This window comes from Poecilia formosa, unplaced genomic scaffold, assembly GCF_000485575.1.
Source record: "Poecilia formosa unplaced genomic scaffold, Poecilia_formosa-5.1.2 Scaffold177, whole genome shotgun sequence".
In the NCBI taxonomy this organism is placed as follows: domain Eukaryota; kingdom Metazoa; phylum Chordata; class Actinopteri; order Cyprinodontiformes; family Poeciliidae; genus Poecilia; species Poecilia formosa.
Window position 1 is genome coordinate 433,552 of NW_006800116.1, and position 20,511 is coordinate 454,062.

General features: G+C 38.5%; 1 protein-coding gene across 4 annotated transcripts in view; it reads right to left on the minus strand.

The window, feature by feature from the left end:
• The window catches only part of LOC103147247 (rho GTPase-activating protein 7), a 91,066-nt gene that overhangs the window by 5,395 nt on the left and 65,160 nt on the right, over positions 1-20,511 (minus strand). For all 4 annotated transcript variants that reach the window (XM_016678256.1, XM_016678259.1, XM_016678258.1 and 1 more), the window contains exons 2-14: positions 19,478-19,549; positions 19,317-19,398; positions 19,063-19,126; positions 18,486-18,964; positions 18,203-18,404; positions 15,845-16,228; positions 13,962-14,263; positions 12,586-12,747; positions 7,146-7,308; positions 4,956-5,154; positions 3,734-3,947; positions 977-1,091; positions 704-889 (exon numbers count right to left, since the gene is read on the minus strand). In XM_016678256.1, the coding sequence (XP_016533742.1) occupies positions 704-889; positions 977-1,091; positions 3,734-3,947; positions 4,956-5,154; positions 7,146-7,308; positions 12,586-12,747; positions 13,962-14,263; positions 15,845-16,228; positions 18,203-18,404; positions 18,486-18,964; positions 19,063-19,126; positions 19,317-19,398; positions 19,478-19,549 (2,624 nt within the window). The remainder of the gene's footprint in view (positions 1-703; positions 890-976; positions 1,092-3,733; positions 3,948-4,955; positions 5,155-7,145; positions 7,309-12,585; positions 12,748-13,961; positions 14,264-15,844; positions 16,229-18,202; positions 18,405-18,485; positions 18,965-19,062; positions 19,127-19,316; positions 19,399-19,477; positions 19,550-20,511) is intronic.

The window sequence follows — 20,511 nt, forward strand, 5'->3', positions numbered from 1 at the left end:
TTATTTATTTATTTATTTATTTATTTATTTACTGACCATAAATCAGTTGACAACATTATTAAAGGAGCAGTATCATACATTTTTCAGGCACATATATTAAATATGACTTAAAAGGAATGTGACTTTGTAATTTAACGCCACATGGTCATGAAATTGGGCCTCTCTCTTTAAAATACAATCGACACTTCAGGGATTTAAAACATGACCTTAAACTGTCTCAAAACTCATTTTTCAAATTTGAATATTCTCCATAATATTTGATTTATGCGTTTCTTTTTGTTTGTTGGTTTATGTTGTTTTGATCGTCTTTGTACGTCTTTCAAGTGTTCTGAAAGACGCTTTAAATGCTTCAGGGATGAAACGATTAATTGGATTAATCTTAACTAATGGATTATTCAAATAATTGTCAACCAATTTACTAACTGATTAATTGTTAATCAGTTATATCAGTAGAGAAACTCTAAAAAAGGTTGATCTTTTTACAGATTATCCATCGCATATTACTCTCATGACATGATGACAGTTTAAACAAATATGTAAAAGCATATTTGGAAAAAAATTAAGAAAAAATTATTTCCAACTCTCTCTCCTTAGGAGAGTGCTGTCGACTCGAAGTTTCACAATGTGCTTGGTAATTGCTGCTGCCACTAGTCTGGAGGAGCCTTTGTCCTTGTATTGTTATGGCCTTCTCCTGTCTGTTCACCTTCTTGTAGGCCAGCTCCACGTCCTGCGGGGCCGGATGGTTCTCCCAGCCTCCGCTCTTCTCCTGAGCATCACTCAGCAGCTGCTGTGTTCTCTGCTGCAGACAGTTTCTTCTCTCCTCCAGATCCTCATCGCCTCCTTCAGACCAATCCTCTATTAAACTCTGTCCAGGCCAAAACTCTGGAAGCTGCAGAATGCATTTAGTTTATTCAGAAACATTTCTGTTGTAAAATCAAATTGAAATTTAATTTATCTTGTTGCGGCTGAGGAGTACCTGGAAAAGTCTGTGTGCCTCTGTAATCATGACGGATAGTCCCTGAGTGGCAGCGAGGTTCTCACTGAGGTCACGCTGGTCCGGTCGACCCAGACTGTACTTCCTGTGACCCGATCTACAGCAACAATACAGAACCTCAGTTCAATGTGGTTCTGGATCAAAGTTTGAAAACTTACATTGAAAATGCTTGGAAAGTGCTCAAATTTTACTGTGAGAAATGTGTATGAAGTGAACCTCAGCATTTCAACCAGAACCAAGATTTAAATTTGTACTTTGGAAAATGTTCATGTTAAATCTTGTTTATATGAAGAAATTTCTGTTTAGTTTTTGTTGGTTTATCAGAGTTTCATCATGACAAACAGTATCTAAACTACAGGCAGCTGCTGGTTAAATTAGAAAGGCACAAAATGAAAAGAGAGGAAGAGGTGGAGTTGAAAAACCAGGAAGGAAAACAAAGAGCTGGAACAGGAGGTGATTAAAGGGTGAAGAGGAAGTCAGATATGAGGAGAAGGATGAAGGTGGTAAGGGAAGCAAATTCTGTTTGTTATATTTTTTCTGCAGCGCTTATACAATTCAAAGTATTACATAAAAAGTACAGAAAGAAAATTTAACAAGCCTTTTAATTTCAAAAGAACACATTAGATTGCAATATATTTTTAATGTTCAAGTTTAAAAGCACTAATTTTATTAACGAAGAAATGAACCAACTCGACCCTGAAGCTGTTGAAACTAATAAAGGATACTCAACAGCTCCTTTATTGCCTTAACCCTTTAAGGCATAAAAGGGTCTTAAATTTAACTCTTTAATGTTTTAATTTATAATAACTTGTACAAAATTACTTGTTTTTTCTGTAAATCAGATAATTAATTAATTAGAAATTATTCATTTGAACATCGCATTTCAAATGGAAGTAAATTTAGGTATGATGCTAATTAGATCCAGGAGGCACTTATGGAATGAAACAGACTGTTCAATCTCAGTACAGTAATGGTACTGAGATTGAATGATGCTGTAATGATGAGAAACCATTGGTTTCTCATCATTACAGCTAAATACTGCACCTACCTGGAAGCTTTGATTCCATTTTACAACAACAAAAACATGCCCTCCTCTGAACGCCCCCATTGAGAAACGCTATTTTAGAGTTTGTTTTTCAAGGAAATCGAAACAGACATCAATATTTGAACACGAGGAAGCTGCTAACCTACTCACCACTGTGTTGAGTCCAGTAAGTCTAACTGAATATCTGCATTTCCCCCGTTGTTAGCTCTCTCTGTTTTCTATCATTCCCATTTTAGCTCCAAGACGATGACTGGCACATATTTCCTCTCATATCAGGGGGTGAAATTGAGGCCAGATGGAAATTTGTGAAGGTTATATAATTTTCTCTCTCAGTGTGAACTGAGCCAACAACTTTGTATTTGAAGCACTGAGGTCAGTGTTAGAGCTGGATCTGGTCCAGATTTGATACTGTTCATGGGAGTGGAGCCACTCGGAAACAGAACCTCCTTCTGATGCAACAGAAGCAGAAAAAAGAATCTGGTTTATGTCACTAATAAGAGCTAAAGGTGAAGATAAGCACTTTAAACAGTGAAAAATCAAAGATCCAAACAGGATGTTAGGTCTAAAGAACAAAAATACTCTTTCTTTTGGATAGAATTAACTGATTAGTATCTCACCGATTTGTAATTTAACATTTGTTTCAGATTCATATCACAGATGGATAATAATGAACTTAAGGTGTAAAATGAACATTTTGTTGACCTGAAAAAACTCTTGAGTTTCTCTCATCTTCTGTTTCATTTTAAGACAAACCTGAAGCAACAGCAAACAGCAGAGCTACTATATAACTGTCAGAACTTTTGTAATAGGACAATGTGGATCAGATCTCCCAGACCCAAAAGGGGGCTCTCAAAAGGGGGGTCTCTCAAAGTGGGAATTTCTAAAGAGTAAGCACTGATTGGCTAGTTCCAGCATCAGAAATATTTCAGAAATTTACAAAAATCCCTTTCGGTGACAGTTAAGAAGTTGTAAAAAAAATTGTTAAGAGTACAATTTCATTATCTACATAACATTCTAAATAATCTAATGTTATCTAAATAACATTATTTTATGAATTAGTATGAATTAGATTTTTAAAATCTTTAAATTATTATATTAGGGCCATACTAAGAAAAAATTTTAGAAAAATAAAATTATGAGAATAAAGTCATAAAAATTATTAGAATAAGTCATAATATTACATTACAATATTACAATATTTGAGTTGTTGGTAATATAATTACTATTCTCGTAATTGTGTTTATTTTTTTTGTTTTCTTCGTATGTCCCTAATGCTCCATCATAGTTTTTATTTACTTATGTCAGTTTCACATCATTTCAGTAACCAAAGCGATTTAGTTTTTAATGTAATGGCAAAATATGAACATTTAGCCCTACTTACTTGTAAACATCTCTACCATTAGCTATTAAAACATTTATGTTGATGCTCTTATTTTGAAATGTAACCAGATGTTCTCTGTTAAGAGAGGTGGAAGGATAAGTTATGGAGATGCTGCTAATGTCGGACCAGGTAACACAATCTGCCTGCTGAATTTAGTTTCTCGTGAAACTACATAATTAAAGGAAAGTCCAATGCCACAGAAGTAAGTTAGCAATATTTAAAAAAAATAAAAAAGTCTGTGCTGTAACCCAGGCTAGACACCTGGTGTTCGGTGTTCTGTTCTTTAAACCCTGCAGCTGTGGTCTTTGCTCACCTGGCTGCGTTGCACTCCCTCTTTATGGTGTTGAGGTGGAAGAGAGACGGCGCCAGGCAGACGGCCACGTTGGTGGGGGTCATCTGATTCTCATCCACACAGGCTGCGACGTCTCGCAGGAAGAACAGTAGCGTCCGCAGAGCCTCCCTGTTCTCATCAGGAAGGAGCAATATGGCTGCCTGAGCCGCAACCAGCTGGTGGTCCTTCGGAAAGTCTGGAAGTAAAACAGCTTCGATTTGTACATGTACAAAGTTACTTGGTTTAATTTGTTTGTCACATATATATATATAACCATATATCATATTTTAATATGTTTTAATCTAAAAATAAACTAGGCATGCAAATTTAATAACCAAATAGTTAATAGATTTTTGCAGGAAAGGCATATGCAGCCAAACCTTTGTCCCCTTTATCTAATCAGACTGTTTGCTTTTTAAAAGCAAGTCATTGAGTCCTCAAGATTTTCTGGGCTTTATTGATAAAAGTAGAAACAAATTTGGTCTATCAAGAGCAGGATTTGGGAAAACACTTCAATAGTTAATACATTTTAAAATAAGCAGATTTGGTTGTACCAAAGTGCTTTTCATTAAAGATCACTGGATAAAATATCCTATTTACTATGAAATTAAAGAAAAATTAACTAGAAGTGTTGCAATTAAAAGACAAACTAAAATAGTTGCATAATAATTATACTCAAATTAAAAGTAAACGGTCTCCATCTTCATAAACCTATTACATGTGCTACAACTTCATAGTTTTCAAAGAAAAAGCAAGCTGGTTCAACAAAACCTTTCTGGAAAGCTGTTTTCTACTGGATGTAAGGCAAAACATAAGATCCAATCTAGTTTCGATGTAATCCGATACAGGCATCATTCTCTGATGGATATTGGACCAAAACTGCCACCTTAGGCTGCACAGTGCTGTTGATGGACGCCTTATTCTGACAATGACTTTACTCGAGACATTTCTAACATATTTTTTTAGATTTAGCAGATTAAAGCAAATGTAAGAGCAAACTTGTTATAGAAGCCTGCTGTTATAAAGCAAGTTGTTCGCTACTCAGCATCACCTTTTTAGTGGAATCCTGTTTCACAGCAGAAAACACTTGTTTTTCAAAAACTGGACTTTATTCTCTTGCGACCTAGATAAGTAAAACATTTGGTTCTCATGCAAAAAAGATCCAAAATAATAAAAAAGTGAAGTTAAAAACATTTCTGCTCACATTGGTAAATGTGGAGGAAGGTTTCACAGAGTTTGCTGGTGAATATGGGTTCAGGTAGGTCTCTGAAGTACTGCTTCACCATGTCGGCAACGTCGAAGGCTGACTGACCCTCGAACGAAAATCTGTCTGGATCCGACTCAATCATTTCACGCAGGTACTGGATACGAGACTTCACCCCAGGCTTCCGGAAAAGACCCAACTGACAGAAACAAAACATTCAGAAAACAACAAGAATGTTACTGATTTAATTTGCACACTTCCATTAATGCACTGATTTTTCATTTTGTGCTTTTGATAACTTTGAACACATTTAGCTTCCCCTAAATTAATTCTTCCGAATAAATTCTAAAGTGTTAATTACTTGGCTGTTTTGCAAACTTTCATTAATAAAATTTGACATCTGTGTTGAAGTTTCAGTAATCTAATGTTAATTCAAGTTTAGATGTTTATATTGATGCTCTTATTTTGAAGGGGTTGAAGACTTTACACAGTGGTTCCGTTTCCTCTGCTTCTAGGGCTTCAACTAATGATTACCTTTGTCATTGATTAATCCAGTGGTTTCCAAACATTTTCTGCACCCCCCCTTATGGATTACAAATAGCTGTCTAGGTTCAGCTACATACATTCATTTTGCCCCCAAAAAAGTCCCGCCCCCCTGTTCTTAGAGACAGGGAATAGACAACATCAGTAGCAGGCTACTGGCTACAGGCTACTTGTTAAGCTTAAGGTTCTGTATTGATATTAGCTAGTCATCTTTTAGCTAACATTACCTGCATCCAACAGCTTTACTCAACTCAGTCTGTTAGTTTGGGGGAAAAACTGTGAAAAGTTCTTTGCATTTTGCTGGTTTGCTGCCGTGATTCTAACACAAACCTACGTAGCTACGCACAGCAGCAGCAGGTCTCCTTCACTGCCACACAGCTGTAAACCCAGCGCAGTAGTAGCGCTCATGTTGCGTTTAAAGGCGGCTTGGAAAAACAGGTTACGACATGTTAACAACGGATAAAACAGTTTTAACTGCTGATAAAAGTGACAGAGGACACAGATATGGGAAGTGTGGAAGCCTCTACTGTATCAAATTGACATAGGAATAACAGAGAGTTGGCCATTCTAAGGTAAAAACCCAGCGCATACAGTGTTCATGTTTTTTTTTTTTCATCCAGATGGCTTCCCGCGCCCCCCCTGCAATGGCACGGCGCCCCCCTAGGGGTCGTGCCCCACAGTTTGGGAACCTCTGGATTAATCTATCAATTATTCTGATGACTAATTGGATAAAAAATTAGCACAGTTGTCATGTAACCCTTTTTTATACATTATAAATATATTACAATATGCAAATAAATCTAATTCCCTTTTTAAAGATAAGAAAATAAACATTTCATGGTCTTAAAAGCAATAACGGCATTTCCTTTAGTGAAGGCTTGATCAAAGTATGCTTCTATAGCTAAAAAAATACTTCTAACAATACTTATAAGTTCAGCCCTTTCTAAATGACGCAGTCAATACATAGTAGAGCTAATCTGCTGATAATTTTTTGGATTAATCAATTAATAATTGGAAAGCAAAATGTATTTAATTGGAACATTTTTATTTTTTATTTATTTTTTATTTTTTTTTTTTGCAGAATTTGAACCAGGTGAAGCTGAATCTAGGTCACTTGACTTTTGGGTGAAACATATTTACAGACAAAGGTTTTTGTTTTATCTTAAATGCAAAATGTAAATATTTTGTATTTACTTAATTACTGTTCCTTTAGTATTTGGCCTTTTTTAAGGTAATTAACCGATTACTAAATTAGTTGATTATTTCAAGAAACGTACAGGAACAAAAAAAAAAACAGACAGCAGAAAACAAGTTATACACATAAATACAATATCTAGAAATTATGAAATGTGTATATTATGTCAAAGTTAAACTGATGCTTAAGGGTTGTAGTCTTTCATTAGATGTAATTTGAATTGAATTGCTTTCGCATCAGCTATTTGTGTTGTTGTGTTGCTTCAGCCAAACTGAGTTTTATAATTTGTGCTTTGAGGTTAGCGGTGCCCACCACTGGATTTGACCCAGTTCTCCATTCTTTGTTCTGACAAAGCAATGGGAAAATAATTGAAGATGTTTTGCTAAAACAATATTACTCAAAGCTTTGATGAAACTGTTAACTGTTGACCTAAACTGGTCTTTGGCGTTTACCTGGTCCAAACACTCAGTCCTCAGGTAGACCAGTGCTCTGAGGATGCAGGGAGGAAGTGGTTCTCCTGTCTGCTGGACACTGACAAGCAGAGGAACCCCGAACACCTGCCGACCTTTCACCTCTGCTGTCATCTTGGTCTTCGTCAGAGTTTTGGGAACAGTCCTGCAAAATCCAGAGGCCCCATTAGACCCTGTAATCCTCGGATGTGAATGAGGAAGCAATCCAACAGTGTGTACATGTGCACAGGGAAAAGTTATGGAAATTAATTGGGACTGAGAAACTGTTTGGAAAATGATCTGGGAATTTGTAATCTCTTTAAGTCAAGTGTTTAAAAAAAAAAAAGCTCGGCTTGGCAGCCTGTTGGATTCATTTCCTTTTGAAGGAAAAGCCAAAATAAACATTTTTTTGGTTACATAACTCCCCAGTGATCGCTGAGATGTGTGTGTCGCTCTAATCACCACTGGAGGAAAAACATGGACATTTATCAAAGAGACTAGAATTTCTGAATGACTTCATGGATTTGGGCAGATCTGGTCCACTTTTTCGCTGGTGAGTATTCCCCAAGGCTTCCTAAATTATTAATCAAAAACACACCATTATGATTTGTTAAAACAGCCCAAAAGAAAAAAAAATCTTCTGTTGTCAGCTTTCTCCGAAGCACAGTCTCTCTTTTACTCCCTCTGGTTCTTCTATGACATCCAAGAGAGGCTCTCGGAAACAAATGAGCTATTCCGAGAAAAAGTGCCTCAGAGTGCCACGCTTTGTCCCAATCAGCAGTTAATTGCTGAATTTTTAATCATTAAGTTCTCACTTTGGGATCGGTGATTATGCTGAAATGATAACACTTGAATAGATTGTTCAACCATTGAGATTTCTCCCCCCCCTCCTTTTCTGCAGGAACACTAAGCTAAAGAGTGCTGAACGGACACTTTTATTGTTAATGTTTTCATTTTCCACTTTAATTACTTTTAGATTCAACTGTCATTTAATTTAAGTCCAAAAATTAGAAGTATGCCTATAAATCTTATGCTTGTTGATATAAAAAAAGCAATTAACTTAACTTCCTGTCTTTAACAAAAGGAGAATGCTTGTTTACTAAATATCTTCCATGTCTTTTGGTTTTCTACAGATTAAAATAGATAAAAGTTCTAGAAACCAAAAAATCACCAAAAATGTTAATATTGCTATGTGGGATTATAAAAAGCCTTTTTATTTTTGCAATTTTAGTAAGATCAAGATAATCTAAATATTATAAATGAAAACTGAAACCTCAGCAGCTGTAACCCTTCAGGTCAGTTAGCAGTTTCCAGCTATTTGTGGTGCAGCTGTGGTCACTTGTGATTATGTGGAGTCTGATGTAGTTTTATAACTTAGTCTAGATTTCCCTTCTATATCTACATGGTGGATAGAATGGATTACATTAAACTGACAATGGGAAACTGTTTAGTTACTTTTTTTTTTTTTTTCAAAAGATTCAAAATGCTAACATTTTCTTTGAAACTTATCCAGGTGGAAAGTTGTAAAACATGAACAAAATCTAGCTTTGTCTGTTTTCAGTTTGTGCTCAGCTTATATAAACAGCAGCAGGGGTTTGAATGTGGTCATAGAGTTTATTTCTCAAAATAAATAAATATTTTGCCATTAAACTGCCAAGACTTTAAGTTTAACATACCATGCTAACTAGCAAGAAATTAGCTTATCTTGGCTAAAACTTATTAAAGCATCATATTCTAATAGCCTAAATTTGTCTTCTATCCCATTTTTTAAGTCTCAGCGTAAATATGTATTTACAACTATTAAATGATAGTTGTAATTTTTACATTTTTTAGATAGCTTACCTGCAATTTCCAACCTCCAATCCCCATGCTAACTAAGCTAGGCCAATGTCTACTAAAAAGCATTATAATCCACATATTTACAAAAAATCCAGATTAAAAATAAAATTAAAAATAATTTAATTTCATAAAAATCCTCTATGTTTTTTTCCACACATAATTCATATTTAAATTTAGACTTATTGGCTGGTTCATTTATTAAGAGAATTCTTTTGCTACATGTAATGATTTTTTTTTAATCAGAATTTTGGATTCTCTAAAAATGGAGATATTGGAACATTTTCATGTAATCTATTTTGAGACACAGGAATATAGTGTTCAAATTTTATGTGAGAAAAAATAGGTTTTACTTTGTTGTACCTGTTAAAACCTGTTGTTTTGCTCAATAAATTGTTCCTTAATGTCTTCTTTAGAGGACATGATTTTTCTAAAAGCCTCATTGTCCAACAAAGTCAACAATATAAAACAGAAGTGATGTAAAGGAGCCAAATCATTTTTATTTTCCTGCCTTTTTCCTCCATCTCCTTCCAAACACACGTCTGATCCTGAAAATTAAAGACGAATATCTATGAAGAGTAATTTCAGGAGAGTTTCTGTTTAAATGCTCTTTCCCATATTGAGCTTTATCTCATTGAGCATAACACTGTGTGCAAAAAATCTAATTGGTTTTCTTCTAAAGCATAAAGCAAGCAGGTTGTTATTTTTACACAAGTGTTCTGCAAAGCAAACATGTAGAGTTTCTGGATGTTTATTTAATATTAATAAGAATGAATTTGTCTTTATTGTGTAGGAGGCAAAACACAAATTTCATTAAATCCACAAATTGTCACTTTAGTGCAGAATAAACAGGGAAGAGAAGTGATGTGAGCTCTGGAAGCTTTTTATTAAAATAAACCTAAATTTCTCTCCGTAATGTTTCATCCTGTATCACTTAGCCACTTTGCTTTCATCATATGTACATAATTTGTTCATTTCTGTTTATTTTTATGAATAAAAGCTGAGGAAACCCCAAAATAAAGTTAATCAGTAAATGAGAATACTGCAAAAAATAAATTGAAAATGTTAAGTTGTGACCTACATGATTATAGGAAAGACTCCCGACTTGACATACAGTGCCACAAAATATTACTTTTTGCCTTTTTGACACACTTAAATGTACAATTTTAAATACAGAAAGCTGTTTTCAAATTATGGTTTTATGGTTTTACAAAGAGGAAAAAAAAGATCAAAATCAACCTGGAACCATGTGCAAAAATCATGACTCAAACTGTGATTTAACTCCTTTGTGGAGCCAAGTTCAGTTTCACTCACCACTTCTAGACCGATTCCTGAAGGATCTGTACAGCCAAGAAATCCCTTAAACATAACATGCCTGACAGCATGAAGCAGGCTAAAGAACTCCAAAAGTAACACGTCGGGACACAAAACTCAGGTTAGGTTTCTAGACTTTAACGTGAGAAAGGTCTGGACTGCAAATGTGAAACAATGAGATGGTAAAAAATAAAGAAACCATAAAGTTGTGGAGTGAAAGCAGCAGCAGTTGGAGGTAAAGAGCAACACAAAGGCTGTCAGGCTTCAACTGTCCTGCTTTTCATTTCACTTTGAGCCGCATGCCGTGTAGCGCCGCACGAGGATGAGGGTCTTTTGCATGGATTTGTGAGTGGCACCCACTGTGGAAAGTTGAGTAAAGTTTTTACTTCTCCAACATTGGTGCAGGTACTGTCAAAACAAGACTGACTGACGGACGGCAGCTGCCGCTCAAAACATCACCCACATCTCACTCTGACAACATAACGGTAAAATACAGAACACCGCTGGGCAGAGAGTAATTCAGTACTGCTGTTTCATACAACAGCAGCATCCACATACTAATGTGCGAATGCTACACAGCTGAACATCAGTGGCTTTAGTTCTCCATAGACACACAACGTTGAGACTTTAACATCTTCTGTAACATTTCCAGTGGCTTTCTGTAGCATCAATTCTCAAATATTTCAGAATATTTAAAGGCATTTATTTAAAACAGAAAAGCAACAACTATTCCTATTGCTGCTAAACCAAGCAGGCAGAGTTATGACAATAAAAACAAAACTTACAATAGTGAACAGTAAGATAATTGACCATTCCTAGTTTGAAAGATTATTGGCCCAATAATGTGTTTATAAAAAGCAGCTAAATTTCCTTTTAAAAGGGAAATTTTAGGAGTCAGTAAAAGTCTATGGATAGACTTATTATAAATGCTTGGTTATAAAAAAACAAATACTTTGTGTTGTACTTAACTTTTTCCATTGTGAGAAAATTATGCAAATAATAATTTTAGCCTACTTACATAGAAAGTCCATCTGAATCAACTACCTGTGTTGGGAAGGACAAAGTCTCAAACTGCAGTTGGGAGCCACAAAAAATAAAAAAATGAAAAAATAAATAAATAAATAAATAAATAAATAAAAATAGTTGACATGCTTTAAAGGGGAAGTATTAAGTAAAATTGACTATTTTTGAGTGTTACATCATGATGTAATGTTATTCCCTCATCAAAAAGAGATCAATGGTTGCATTGATTATTTAATGCATGTTTGAGAAATCCTTTAATCTCCATGGCAACCATTCAGCTGGGCAAAACTCCTGGGAGGATCTATCCTTCTCTAGCCCCCCTTCAAGACGCAGCACCTTTTTTCGGAGCTTCAGTTCCCAAGCTTCACAGAACAGCCCTCCCCTGCTCCTTCAGACTAGCCAGTAGTAATTAGCAAACAACCAGTGGAACAGCACATCTGCTGAGCTCATTGTAGGAACTACTTCACAGTGAAATGCTTGTAAAAACATTGTTAAAGGCTTAATGATGACTTCCTGAAGGTGAAGTTTCACAAAGAAAGACAAAGGTCCCATTTCAAGATATTACATCAGGAAGTAAATTTATTTTAAGTAATATTTTACATGTACAGCATTTGTAAAACAACTGATGGTAACATAATTACTTGATAATTATGTAATAATTATCAAGTAATTATGTCAAGATAATTGTCTTGATGTTACTTGATAATTATGTTACCATTATTATGTGTTTACATAATAATGCCCCTTTAACTTCAGCTAAATGTGTAACGTTGGATAAACTGACATCTCCAAGTTTGTTCTTCAACATTAAAACTGGTTCCTGTTCTGGTTGTGTTCCTCTTTGAACTCTTTATTTGTTTGACTCTTGTCGATATTTTTCTCTCCCCTGAGTTACACTCGTCTCAGAATTTCAATCAGCTGCCCCCTCCACCTGCCAGGTGTGAAACAAAACATTTCTCACAGCTGCCACTTGCAAAATTTCATGAATCAGAACAGCTCCAGCTCAGGCACATGGAAAGCAGTTTCTTCTTCTTGATGTTCTGTTTTTTTTTTTTTTCCAACCCCGGCACCTGAGTTATGAATAATGAATGACTGTCTGCCTGAAATATTTACCCTCCACCCGCCCACCTGCCCTCCTTCACACAGTTGTTTGCTTGAAGAAGTTTCTCCACACAGCCGTGGGTCTCAAACACCAACCTGCCAACTCCACCCCCTCACCCATTTGTTTTTCTATGCATGAAATCCCCCACCCTGCCTTATCTGGCCTTACCAGCTCCATCCCTGCTTGCTGGACGGAGAATATTTGTCCATCAGTGCGGTGAGTTTGAGCAGAGACAGCTTCTGGAGCCGGAGGATCTGGGATGCGGACCGGATCTCCAGACCCGGACTGGAGGTCAGGTAGGCCCGGTTCTGCTGCCTGGACCGGCTCACCCTGTGGGACACACAGCATGGCCCTCAGACCAGTTAGGAACAGTTCAGGCTTCTTCAGATTCAGACGGCTGCAGGAGATCTTTCCTGCCAACAGCCATCAAATTCAATAATTCTCTGAAGAATCAAAATAAATGAGTTACAACATTTAATTTTCCTTTGGGATTAATAAAGTATTTTTGAATTTGAATTAACAGTTGTAAAACTAAACACAACTGAAACGCACAACATTAATTACGGAATTAATGTAAAAACACATGTACCAAACATGTCAAGATTGCACATGAAACCCTGTATATGACCAAATTTGTCTAAAATATGTTAAAATATAATCCCGTTAAAGAAACCACCAAGCTGAGACCACAGTTACAGACGGCAACAGAAAAAAGGGGAGGAGCTGTCAGTTATTGGTTGCTAAAGTAATCATCAACCATCAAGACCAGCATAATATAACTTATATCGCAACAGTGAAAGTCATGAGAAAATAAGTTTTTGACTAAACCAAATGAATTTCAAGAGTAAATATTTTTGACAAACTTTCATGTCTATAATAGTAGTTGTTAAGTTTATTTTATTTACATTTTATTTTATTAATATATAAGTATTAATAAAAACAGCAAGATTTCTTAAAACTTCAAATAAAAACTAAAGTATGTTTCTCAAGACTGAGACAGTTTTGTAGGTTTTTTGGTGCCTTACTGTTCATTAGGAACCAGAGCTCTGCAGTTTGTTTGGGTTAATTTATTGTCTTTTATTTAATGCAAAGGGCCAGAAGCTGAACTGATGTTAACCAGCAACTTGATTTTCTCTCTTGTTAGAATAAAAACAGAGAACCTGAGTGTGAAGTCAATCAACTGGAAGACAATCAACAAAGAAGGGAAAGAACCAGGACTGATAGTATGTTTGCATTGAAGATCATTTAACCTGCATTTAGCCACAATTTTGGCTTCATTGCTGCATTGACTTCTTCTTCAAATGTAAATTAATGAGATTTGAAGAATCTAATTAATTCTTCAATTATTGAAGAATTAATTGAAAAATTAATGAAGGAAATACGTTTTTTTTAAGAGTCTGTATACTCCAGTTAATGATTAATCGATTACTAAATGAGTTGACAATTATTTGAAAAAACAGATTAATCATGATTCTATAGATACTAAAGTAACCTGGATGTGATTTTTCAGTAAATCCAGATGGATCTTTTCAGATTAAACTCACCTTCTCTTGGATTGTGGTGATCCACTCATCTCTGACACATCAGTTACTTTCTCATAGCAGTCCTCTTCCTCTCCTTCCTCCTCCTCTGGAAGCTGCACCTCCAGGTGGATGTGGTTGGGGGAGGTGGGGCAGGGGGATCCGTGGGCTGGTGAGTCATGTGAGGAAGAGGAAGAACCTCTCTGACAATCGTCCTCCGAGATGTTTTCCGACCAGGAGACGACAAGCTGTTGGAGGTCACTGATTCGCTCCAGAACACCATCAAGAGCAGAGAAAACATCTTCACCTGCCAGCAGCGGACTCACCTGTGAGAAAGCAGGTTTGAATTATTTCCCATCAATGTGCTTGGGAGAAATAAAAGGAATGTCCTGATAACCTCAGTAATATTTCATAACCGCTCTCTCCTCCCACTGCTGCCAAATTTTTATCAAGCATCCTTCCAAGCGGCCTTTTTCATAATTCAGAAACCCATTTGAAGAGATTGATGAAAGTTGACAGGAAAAAAAGCTCCCATCTCCATAAGGTGTCAAATTTAGCTGAGTCAATATCCATAATTGAATTACTGCAGTTAGTGTAGAGTTTCATTTAAGGGGTTTCTTTAAAAACACAGCACAAGAGCCAAGGGGTGGAAAAGTATCTTCTTGCTTCACTTCAGTCGTTCCAGATCCGGATGGAGAGCTGATCTCAGCTGCACCAAAAATTTACCCCAGATCTCCAATTGAGAAGGAAGCTCAGCTATTAAAGTTTATGACAAAGATCTAAGAGATTCGTCTGGGTAATTAGTTTGTTGGTATGCCATTTATGGTCCAAAGAAAGTAAAATATCATGTGTTTATACAAAAATAACTCACCTAAACTGAAAGTCCTTGTTATTAGAAATGGGAAAGGGGAAATAATCTAGAAAAGTCTTTTTTTTTTTTTAAATAATACTTTATTTTTTCCAAGAAAATCACTCAAATCTGCTGCTTCTTGTTGAATTTGTTGCTCAAAAGTAAACTCGTTTAACACAACCAGTTCAGGGCCCATTGTGGCCCCTGGACTGATTTTGTGCGCCTGTGTCCCATATCACAATTCAAGAATAAATTAAATAAATTGCAACTTTTAAATTAATATCTACTTATGTGCACCCAATCCGCTTTTAAGTTCTGTATTAAAACTTGACTAAGCACTGCAAGTGTTTTCAAATGAAGACTGACCTCGACCCTGTTTTTATTGCTGAGAACAGATATAATATATTTTCATTTTTCTTCAATGAACTCCAAAAGAAAAAGCAAACTGGTTTCCATTCATTTAACAAAGAAAACATGCAAAAATCATACTTGTTTTGTGCGTTCCCTGCCTCTGCCCTCAAGAAAAGGCTGGAATAACCATAGCAACCAATGATTCTGGAATTTAAGAGTCTCTAGTTCTTTCCTGACTCTGCAGCTTTTTTGTTCTAATGGTGCTTTCACGCCAAATGCATTACATGCCTCAAAAATGCTTCAAGTTCAATACATGTGCACTTTGAATGTAGATGCTTGACATTTTGCTCTAGACCTAGCGTTTCACACATCCAGTTTACATTCAAAGCCTATGTGGAGGCACGTCGAGGGCGCATCAAATGGGTCAGCTCTAGTCGTCGCTTTCCGTTGAATGCTCAAAACACTCCAAACGGTTCAAATCACTCTGCGCTAGATACTCAAAATGCGCCTCCATGGCCCTTGACCCGCCTCCACATATGCTTTTGAATGTAAACCAGATCTGCGAAATGCTCAAAACGCGTTTAGACTATTCCATCATGGCTGTTCCATCATGGCTGTTCCATCATGGCTGACAAAATCCTTCAAAATGTCTAAGTTATCCACAATTATTTGTTAAATTTCAACTTTTTGAAACTCTGAGACCCACCTCTGATTCCTCACTGATTCTTTCCGCATCACTTCCGCTTCCACCACCTTCCCCCTCAGACAGCTGTACGTCGTGAGGGACGTTGTCATAGACACTGAGCCGATGATCCAGCGTGCCGGTACGTCCCGAGGATGTCGAGGAAGACGCTGGACTTTGGTCTCCACCAGCTAGAGACGATCCGCCCCGTCTGCTCCCGTGCCGCGCCCGGTAGCCATGGAAACTGCCAGTCCGCCAGTTGACAGAGTTGCTGTCGATGATTGGGGAGAGGATGTGTTTGTGGGCGAGGGAGGTGGGGAAAGTCCCTGGTTTATGTCCATGGGGGACCTGGAAGACCAGTCGCTCATGGCTGCTGCTGTTATTGTTGTTGACCTGGTTCTCAAAGACCTGAGAGGGTCCAAAAGAGAATTCAGAAGGGTTGTGAATCAAATGAATCTCCTGGTGCCATGTTTAATTCTTAACAGAAAGTTGTGGTGGTTTTATAGAATTGTGACGGGCTGGTTTTAGATGTAAAATTCCTTTAGACATACAGTTCAGACATACAGTAGTTCGCACAAGTCTGAACCGGGAGGGATCTGCGCCACTAAACTGCCATTTTGGTAGGCAAGCGCAGTGCAAAGCATAGGTTAACCATGACTTCAAGACCAACAAAAAGAAAGTATACTGACCCTCTTGACCAACGTGAAATTCATGGATGAATACAATCAATGCTTCAACAGATTTGTACCGGACCTCCTGCGGTCTGGAACTTGACAGCAAATGTCTGGAACTACTCAGACATTTCTTTAAGAAAGTCCTGCCTATCGTTGCTAATGATCTGATCCAAATAGTGAACTCATCGCTCTCATCAGGTGTTTTCCCCCAGGCTTTGAAAACAGCAGTTATCAAACCACTGATAAAAACGAACAATCTAGACAAATCACTACTGCAGAATTACAGGCCGATCTCCAACCTGCCATTAATCAGCAAAATTATTGAAAAAGCAGTTTTTAAACAATTAAATAGCTTCCTAACAATAACCAACCGCTTTGGCTCCTTCCAGTCTGGTTTCCGGTCTCACCACAGCACGGAGACGGCCCTTGTAAAAGTGTTCAATGACATCCATATAAATACATACTGTGGGAGTGCTAGTTCTGTTGGACCTCAGTGCAGCTTTTGACACTGTCGACCACCACGTTTTACTGAATTGACTGGAGAGTTGGGTCGGACTCTCTGGTCCAGTGCTCAACTGGTTTGAATCTTACATAAAGAACAGGGATTTCTTTGTTTCAATTGGAAACTTCTCATCAGAGAGGTCAAAGATTACAATCCTAGGACCCCTCTTATTCAATATTTATATGCTCCCACTAGCTCAGGTTATAACAGGAAATAAGTACACAGCTCTACATTACGATGTCACCAGGTGACTCTGAACCCATCCGATCACTGAATACATGCTTAGAACAGATAAATGTGTGGATGTGCCAAAACTTTCTCCAGTTGAACAGAAACAAAACTGAACTTATTATCTTTGGGCCTAAAGAGGAGTGACCTACAGCCAACGTACAGCTTCAGTTATTACAACTAAAACCAGCGATCAGGCCCGAAACCTGGGAGTAGTGATGGACTCTGACCTGAACCTTCAGAGCCACATAAAAACAGTTAAGCACCACAATGCATTAAAGGTCTGCTGTTGTTGAACCAACCATCTAGACCCCTCAGGTTCTGGTTCTGGTCTGCTCTGCATCCCCAGAACCAGAACAAAACGAGGAGAAGCAGCATTCAGCTTCTATGCACTACAAATTTGGAACAAACTTCCAGAAAACTGTAAAACAGCTGAAACACTGAGTGCCTTTAAATCTTGACTAAAGAGTTGTATTTGAAACGTAATCAATTACGGATTTAGTGATGGCATTTGACTTAATGTAATGTTTTGATTGTTCATTCTATGTTGCATGACTTTGTGTTTTTGTTTGTTATGATGTAAAGCACTTTGAAATGCCTTGTAGCTGAAATGTGCTATACAAATAAAATTTGATTGATTGATGTCAGTTTTAGCTTGCAGATAAAACCTTTTTTTTAGCTCAGTTAATTTTGCTATAGTATTTACTGTAGTATTTAGCAGTAAATACTACAGTAAATACCACTGATATTTATCCTACAATTGCACAGAGGTAGTTAGAGTACTCAAAAGTTGAGTACTCTAACAGTACGGATATCAAGATGGATGTCAACAAAGTTTCCAGAAGTGTGACTCTTGAAGGCAATGCAAATAAATAAATAATTATTAAAATAATTATTAAAAAATAGCAGAAAACATTCTGTTGGCTGTAGGTGATCCTAGACATTTTAATAAAAAAATAAAACCATAATGGATCTGACCTCGGAATCCGTCTGGTTCTGGTCACTTTGCATCCCAACTCCGCTGTTGGAGCGTCTGCAATTGGCTCTGACCCTGGTGACGGGGCTGGGTGTGCTAACGGTGCTGCTGTTTTCTGATTGGCTGGTGCTGCTGCTCCCGCTGCTCATGGTGTGAGAAGATGAGGGCGATGAAGATGAGTGGCTGCTGGGCTGGACCTGCAGACTGTAGACAGAGAGGAAGGACAAGACTTTTAGCAACAGTTCTGACTCCAGTTCAGGTTCTCTTCAGAAATCAGTTTCTCACTTTGACATGTGAAGCTGCCTGTACATCCTCTCTCTGTGTCGGACCAGAACTGGCCCACTGACGTCACGGCAAGTCCTAAGGTGGCCGCCTGCTGCCCCCCTCAACCTCAGCTTCTCCATCTTCCTCAGCAGAGTGGTGCACTTCTTCCTCGGTGGTTTTTCTCTGAAGCACACCTCTGCTTCCAGACTTACAGTGGACGAGCCTCCGTTGGGTGATGGAGGTCCGCTGTAGGACGTATCCAGCAATGGCATTCTGTTGGCAGAGGAGCAGCGGGAGGAGCTCCGGCTCGTTGAGACCACTTTCCTGTGAGCATCGTGATGCTCGCTGTCTGTGCTGCTGGAGCTGTGGACAGAGCAGACGTCCTGATGGTCACAGGGAGTCTCCTCAGAGGAGTTCATGCGCCGCCACTGTTGGGTTCTCTTATTGTAGGTCCAGTTTGGGCTGATGGCGCAATGGTCCTCCTCGTCCCAGTCTTCTCCCTATAGAAAGACAGATGGTTCATTATTTGCTTCTAGTATCCAAAACAAATTTTAGCTGCTTTCTTCCTCTAAGTTTCAGTTTTGCTTCCAACACTCGCCCTGTGTTTGGATCTCCAAAGTTCCAGCTTCATTTCAATGCACTTATTTAAGGTCATCAGCCGCCTGCAAGCAACAGAAGAATAATGGCTTATGGATGAGCTGCACAAAGTATTCAGTCCATTGTTGTCGCCAACGACAGACTGGAGTTTGATCAAATCAAAATAAAAATGCCTGGTGTAAATACACTCTTAAACTGTCAGACCAATAGAAACAGGAATTCTTATAAAATAAATGGATGATTTTTTTTTTCTACCTGCATAGTGAATCGAGAGAATCTTTATCCAGGAAGCTGTGATCCTCTTTTGCAGTCTCAGTATCAATGGGGAACCTGTAGTCTAACATACAAACAACAAAAGGTCACCTGAGTGGAAAACTGAATATTGCCCTCACGTTAAAGCACAGGTTCAGATTTACCTTTAAATAACTGAACATACTGAGGGAAGCCAGCGGCTCGCAGCCAATCACAGGCCTCCTTGGCTTCAATCTCTGCAAACACAAAGCAAACAGTTTAATTAGAGGCTAAACTAAATATTTGCTCTCAATCAGTCCACTGGAGGGGATGTTTGTTGTTGGTATTTAGAATGGAGACAAAGTAACTTAATATTTATCTACCCCTTAAAAGAAGGCACTGTGATTCCTGCTGACAGGGAAAAAGGAGTTTCTTCTTTACCTGAAAATGATAGTGACCCCCTCTCCTTGGGCTGCCACCTTATCGTGGTGGAGGAGTTTGAGTGTCCCAATGATCCTAAGAGCTAATCTGTCTGGGGCTTTATGCCCCTGGTAAGGTCACCCAAGGCAGACAGTTTCTAGGTGAGGGACCAGACAAAGCGAAGCCTGAAGACCCCTTATGATGCACAATAACTTTGGACTTGGTTTTCCCTCGCCCGGATGCGGGTCACCGGGGCCCCACTCTGGAGCCAGGCCTGGATGTGGGGCACGATGGCAAGCACCGGGTGGCCGGGCTTTTACCCATGGAGCCCGGCTGGGCTCAGCCTGAAGAGGAGACGTGGGCCTCCCTTCCCATGGGCTCACCACCTGTGGGAGGTGCCAAAGGGTCGGCTGATGGGCGGTAGCAGGGGGCGGGGACCCTGGCGGTCTGATCCTCAGCTGCAGAAGCTGGCTCTTGGGACGTGGAATGTCACCTCCCTGGTGGGGAAGGAGCCAGAGCTAGTGTGTGAGGCTGAAAGGTTCCGGCTAGAAATAGTCGGTCTCATCTCGACACATGCCTCCCTCCGCGTATGGAGGGTTCCGACTGTTGTTTGTGCTTATGGGCCAAACAACAGTTCAGATTACCCACCCTTCTTGGAGTCCTTAGAGGGGGTACTGGAGAGTGTCCCTCCTTGGGAGTCCCTTGTTCTGCTGGGGGACTTCAACGCTCACGTAGGTATTGACAGTGAGACTTGGAGGGGAGTGGTTGGGAGGAATGGCCCCCCTGATCTGAACTCGAG